Source organism: Sinocyclocheilus grahami, unplaced genomic scaffold, assembly GCF_001515645.1.
Source record: "Sinocyclocheilus grahami isolate Dianchi unplaced genomic scaffold, SAMN03320097.WGS_v1.1 scaffold818.1, whole genome shotgun sequence".
NCBI classification, from domain to species: domain Eukaryota; kingdom Metazoa; phylum Chordata; class Actinopteri; order Cypriniformes; family Cyprinidae; genus Sinocyclocheilus; species Sinocyclocheilus grahami.
The window spans coordinates 433691-440008 of NW_015505997.1; the positions used below are offsets into that span (position 1 = coordinate 433691).

The window sequence follows — 6318 nt, forward strand, 5'->3', positions numbered from 1 at the left end:
ATATCAGTCAACCACTAAATGGCCACACAATGGCAGAAAATGAGCTGTCTACAGAATTTCTGAAACGTATTAACTGATATGAAATTTGTATCTAATCATCACTCAAAATAGTCTAAAAGCAACTATCAACCAATGATAATACCAATAATAAAAATAATAAAATGCTCAAGTATTGTCCAGATAATCATTGCTTATTGTGCTAATTACAGCAATAAACCATTCAAAAGGTAGAACATCCTTAACACACTTTCATAAAACTGGTATGGGTTTCCCCTGGGTGCTCCCACAAACTGTGTAAAATGGCAATTATAAATTTACAAACGTGGATGAAATGGCCAGAAACATTTATCTCGTTGGGCCATCTGTGTGCGTCAGCTGCCACAAATTGATATCTCAGATATTCAGGAAACTTGTAATACCCTTTAACCTTGAACTCTGTGATGCTGGATAACATTTGAGTCCTAATTTGGAGACACACAGGAAATAAATCCTCCCATTCGAAACACCATTCAGCAGTGTTCATTTCAGAGCACAACAATGGGACGACACGCTATTGTCCCAGATTCAAACTACTCCCATTTCGCCTCTGCAAAATTTGTGCTATTCTGGTGGAGCTGGAGCCGGTGTCGCCCCCCACCTCCGACTGACGTCATCAGTCGACATGTAGATGAGGTCAGGATATGAGGACGAGGACGACGGGAAGAGGGTGTTTATAGGAAGGCCTGCTCGCTGACCTTGTGGCCGCAATCAAAAATAATGAGCCAGTGTGATTTATTGTGTCCGAGGTCTGGTATGCTCGGCCTTTCCGAACACGGGGCCTGGGTCTCCATTGTCAGCCACACACAAAGAAGGGAAGATGTAGTTCTTTAAAAGTGAAGACTGTCCCCGGGAAGATGAGTCAAGAACAAACTCTTGCATTCCTCGCTGCCGGCCCCAGCAAATGCCTACTGCACTCCGCACAAACGCTGACACGGGGTCATGTTTCTGCAGGACACTACGTGCTTCGATCAGTCTCCATCCATGTTGTTTTTTTCCTCCACTGTTGTCCATTTGGGACAGTAGACAAGGCTTCTGCAGTTTGGTGTGATTCTTGACTTTTCTTTGGAGTCGTTTTTCCTGCAGGGCATCTCTGAAAGTCCAGAGATCAGCATTGAGACACGGTCAGTTTGAAAACTCTAAGTAGAAAACAGGTTGTAGGATCTGTTAGGATTCGCCTGTGTTTTGGAGGATGCTGTCCTTCCTGTTTGAGGGGCCGAAGTTCATCCCCTCCTGACCACCTGCTTGGCTGTTTCCTGCCTCTGTTTGCTCAGCTCAGACTTTCTGACCAAACACACAAATAAAAGGCGATATTTGGAGGAAGCTCTGCTGCTGACTTGGAGAAGAAAGCAAATAAAAATGGACATAAAACAGACCCTTCCTGTGGCGTCAAACCAAACGTTCCTCAAGCCTCTTGGGAACCATTATTTGAGCAGCCGAGGTGTTTTTGGTAAACACGCATTTCTTTGCAAAGGTGCTCGACCGTTAGCAAACACCTCGCTATCAAATCGTGCGATTACACAGACACGCACAACTTGATCAAAAACAAGCAGCTGCTATTGACCTTCGTGCTTCCCGTCATTGTCATGGAGAGGAAGATGAGTACGTGTGTGTAGAGCGGCATATATGAACACCAGGACATTGAGGTCATATGGTGGAGATGTAAACAGAGAGGATGCAGAGTGGACGCCACAGGAGACAAATGATGAGCCTTTGACCCACTCGCAGACACGCTTGGCCCACTGATGCACTTGAGGACCGCTGCTGTGTCTGTGTTTGCTCCACTTTTGACATGAGCAACCTGAGCTTTCTGTTAAATAACCTTTGAGAAGTTATGCTCTTGATTTCATCCAGTGTTGGCGAGTAACTAAGTAGTGATGCTACTACATTTGTCAGTAGTGTAACAGTAGTTTAGATGTATGCAAACGAATGCAGTTCCATAAAAGGGCAACTTTTATACTTAATTTGCCCTCAAAAGGTTTATAGTAGTACCTTAAGGGAATATATTTCTACTCTATGGGCCATTACTAACAGCTTGCACCAGCGCAAACCGTCTTTTGGTGTTAAAATAGTACTGTCAGGTTTTACCAAAGACGCGCAGTGAAGAATTAGTGCTGAAAAGGCATGGACATTTTTGCGCCCGAGCATATTGAATATGAATTTGTAGGAGTTTCCATTTCAGACGTAAAATTTATGGGAGGAGAGTATTAAAATGAATCACACAACGTGATTTAGTAATGTTTGCACTTGTCAAATTACTGGTATTTGCTCCATTATTTAACGCCCCAAAAAAGCATGTCTTAAACTATTTTGCGCTTGAAATGCCTGCAATTGTTGTTACTAGAGGAGGCACAGCAGAGAACAGAGAGCACGTGGTAGAAGGGAGAGGATTTTTTTCAACACGTATTAATTTATTTGGAATGCCAGAAGAATACAGGTGCATCTCAATAAATTAGAATGTCGTGGAAAAGTTCATTTATTTCACTAATTCAACTCAAATTGTGAAACTCATGTATTAAATAAATTCAATGCACACAGACTGAAGTAGTTTAAGTCTTTGGTTCTTTTAATTGTGATGATTTTGGCTCACATTGAACAAAAACCCACCAATTATGGCATGTCACCATATTCTAATTTGTTGAGTGGGTGGGTTTTTGTTAAATGTGAGCCAAAATCATCACAATTAAAAGAACCAAAGACTTAAACTACTTCAGTCTGTGCGCATTGAATTTATTTAATACACGAGTTTCACAATTTGAGTTGAATTACTGAAATAAATGAACTTTTCCACGACATTCTAATTTATTGAGATGCACCTGTACATTATCTGAACATCTTGTTTGCCAAGCCATGTTATTTTTAATTTGCTTCAGGAAATAAAAGACGACTTGGAACTCTCAACTAGGAGTCACGCAATACCAGAGCTATCAAAACTTCTTGCAACCCTTCATATTTTGGCCTCCGGTTCTTTTCAATGTACTGTGACTTCTTTATTTCTTTATTCTTTATTTGCGACTATGCTAATTTTCACTGCACTTGGTATATTGCGTTGGTCGATATGTAAATGAGATGTTGCGGCTGTGTTTTTTAATTTGCGCGTTATTAGTAAATCACCTGCAGAAATTTCCACGCCCATCGGTGCTGTTTTGGAACTGCGCTTTCACGCTAATTTGCCGTTTAGTAAAACTGGCCCTAAATGTGTCTTTACACAGCCAAGTTAAGACTGCTCAAAAGTCTGTGTAAAGATTCAATGCTGCATAAAAGCCAGGCTAAACTGCATGCTCTGACCCACCTCAGTCCCTAGTATCAAAGTATTTTATATATAAAGGTACAGTTGCTGTGTACTGTAAATACATTTGTGCCACCTCTTAGCAGCATTAAACGGTCTGTGTAAAGGCACCTAAAGGTACTAACGTGTACCTTTTAGGGTGCTAGTTAGAGTACAGAGAGTATTGCTGTAGTGACGAGGTGTTGAAAGGATTTTTTTTCTGACAGTGAAGCATTCCCCCCCCAATACACTACATTAGCTTCACAACCAAATAAACAAGGCAACAATCAAATGCTCAAAGTGAAGAAAAAGGGAAAATGGTTCATCTGGACAGTCTCTGTAACATTTTACATTTTCTTTCCTTTTTCTCTTCTTTCTTTTTTTGTGGGAACAAAATTTATATAATACTTATTTTACTAAATAAAGTTGAATGTGTAATTGACTTTTTAGTTGTGTAATATTTTATGATAGCACAGGAATCTCTTTCATCCCTCTTGCAGAATATATTTCATTGGTTGAGCTAAGATGAAATAAAGATTTCACGATAATAAGAACACTTTAATTTTAAGCATCCTATAAGGGTTTGATTTATAAATAAATGATCAGTAACAAATGTCTTTTGCTGAGAAACATGTGAATTACTAATCTTCAGTGCGTGCAGCTCTGATCTGCTCAGAATGTTCTGATCAATTTTGCAATAGAATGTAATGTAAATGCATTAAAATGTTTATACAATTTATATTAATAAACATATTTAATTAACTGCACGTGTTAAAGTATTTTGACAGCCTTGATATATACTGTAAACCTGGGCTCTTCAACTCCAGTGCTGGAGGGTCTTGCTCAGTTTAACTCTAACCTTAACCAAACACACCCAAACAAGCTAATAAATGTGTTCAGAGTTGCTTGCAAATGACAGAAATCTTGGTGGGTTAAATTGGGATTGGAACTACAGTCTGCAGAACACTGGCCATTCAAGACTGGAGTTAAGGAGCGCTGCTCTAGGGCATGGTTTTCCGTAAAGTGTGTATTGTGAAAAGCACTATATTAATACAACTGACTTAACTTGATGGTCTCAGTAACTTTCTTGTAGTTAGCTAGAAGCTTTTAGTGTAGCTAGCTACTTTTAAGGTAGCTTCTTTCAGAGTAATTTCTACTCTACGTAATGACTAGCTTGTAGCTTGACAAACAACAGATTCACAATACCTTCCTCGACACTGATGTCATCTAATGCTAACTGGCATACTGTGCCTATAGAACACTGATGTGGAAATTAAGTAGAGCTAAGTCTGGGGGTGTAATTCTTGCTTTGGGTTGCGAGAGGTCCCAAGTTCAAATCCCGGACGAGCCCCCAATTTCTTACTGCTGCGGTCTGACCTAGATATCCCTTTCAACTGAACAATGGGGAAAATCACTTTACAAAGGCATGTTAACAATTGTCTTTCACTGAATGAGGGAAAGCAGTGACTTCTGAACTGAATATTTGCTCTGTTTCAGATCCGTGTTTTGAGTTCGGACTCTCGGCTGTTCTGGGAATCGCATTCGGAGGATTTCTGATTGGAGTTCTCCTCACCGGTGCTTTATGGTTTATTAAGATACGAACAGGTGAGTTACAGGCATTTGGAATGAGTTATGTTTAGCAGAGCTTATGACTTATTTAAATACTCAAGCGTGAGAAGATGTATTTGGTAGAGTTTTCTCTGCTTCTTTAGCTTATGAGGGAAGAGGTGGAGAGAGCAGCTCTAACAAGCCTCGCGATGATTTCCAACTAGAAATAAGATGAAGCAGTTAAGTAAGGCCGCTGCCGCAGTACCTCCAGACTGATGAGCTGTTCTTGTCTTGAAGGGACTTTTTGACATGTTCTGAATATAAGTGATCCATTTATGAGTTTATAATCAATGATAACGTCCTGATTTCATGTGTGCATGTGTTTCAGGGCATGCTGTGGCTCTGGGAATGAGATCAACGGCGGCCGAGCTCTCAGGTAAACTGAACTCTAAACGAGTCAATCTTTTCCTCAGCACACATCCTCTACTCCTTTCCTGTCGCATTCCTTTTGCCTTTTATGATCGCCTCACTCGATAGTTGCCGTGGAAATCTGTTTTTGTTTATTTCACTCAAGATTCTCTGTGTCTTTTGTCCAGTCCTCTCTATATCCGGATGCCCATGTGGTTTGACCAAACGGCAGCCAGTGCCCACCCACCCGTCTCCCTCTGAGAACAGCAGCGCCAACGCCAGCATTGGCAGCACCCAGAGCACACCCACCAGCAGCATGGCATAACACCGTCGCCCCTAATGCTCTCTCCCTCTTGAAGCCATCTCGCTCCACATGTCCCATCGTCCCGAGCGAGAGAAAAAGAGGGGCAGTAGCAATCCTGAAATATTCCCTGTACCTCACAATACTCCATTCGCTTTCCCGGCTACGGGAAATCAGTGGGGACGAAGAACAAAAAAAGAAAAAGCTTGGCTCCCAGAGACAGGAAAAACAACGCATAACCCCCAGGAACTAACAGGAAATTCGTTGCATTCTTGCGCCGGTGCCTCTCTGATGGAGGCGAACTAAGATTTCACAGACAAACAGCGGTCTGACGCATCAGTTCGCTTTCAGACGCGGCTAAATGTGGCTCAAAGAGGCGACTGAACAAACGTCAGACCACCCCATATCCAAACACTCGGCTGTGGACTGACCTGATGAAATATTCCAACAAATCAAACTATTGGACATGAACATAAAAGGAAGCCCTTTTTTAGTTTTAGAGTTCTTACTGAAAAGGCTGTCTCACATGGGACAGATTGGGAAATGGCTACCTCTGAGTCTCTGTGGATGTAGATTTGTTTTATATTTGTTTGACCATAAATAGAAACAGTTTCTGAATCTCATGAAATCTGCCAAAACGTGTCCTATTTAACCCCCAAATCAATAGAAATACAGAAGCAGTACCTTTTTTAGCAATGTGACATTTTCTGATGCAGAGATAAATTATCTCATTCTTATTACTGATATGTAAAAAAAA

The 6318-nt window shown here is 41.0% G+C and overlaps 1 protein-coding gene across 1 annotated transcript in view; it reads left to right on the forward strand.

Annotated features, from left to right (window-relative positions):
- LOC107562335 (uncharacterized) overlaps positions 1-6309 on the forward strand; it is a 50547-nt gene extending 44238 nt beyond the window's left edge. The window contains exons 12-14 of the mRNA XM_016246970.1: positions 4802-4909; positions 5241-5288; positions 5449-6309. Of these exons, the coding sequence (XP_016102456.1) occupies positions 4802-4909; positions 5241-5288; positions 5449-5585 (293 nt within the window). The 3' untranslated portion in view covers positions 5586-6309. The remainder of the gene's footprint in view (positions 1-4801; positions 4910-5240; positions 5289-5448) is intronic.
- The last annotated feature ends 9 nt before the right edge of the window (positions 6310-6318 follow it).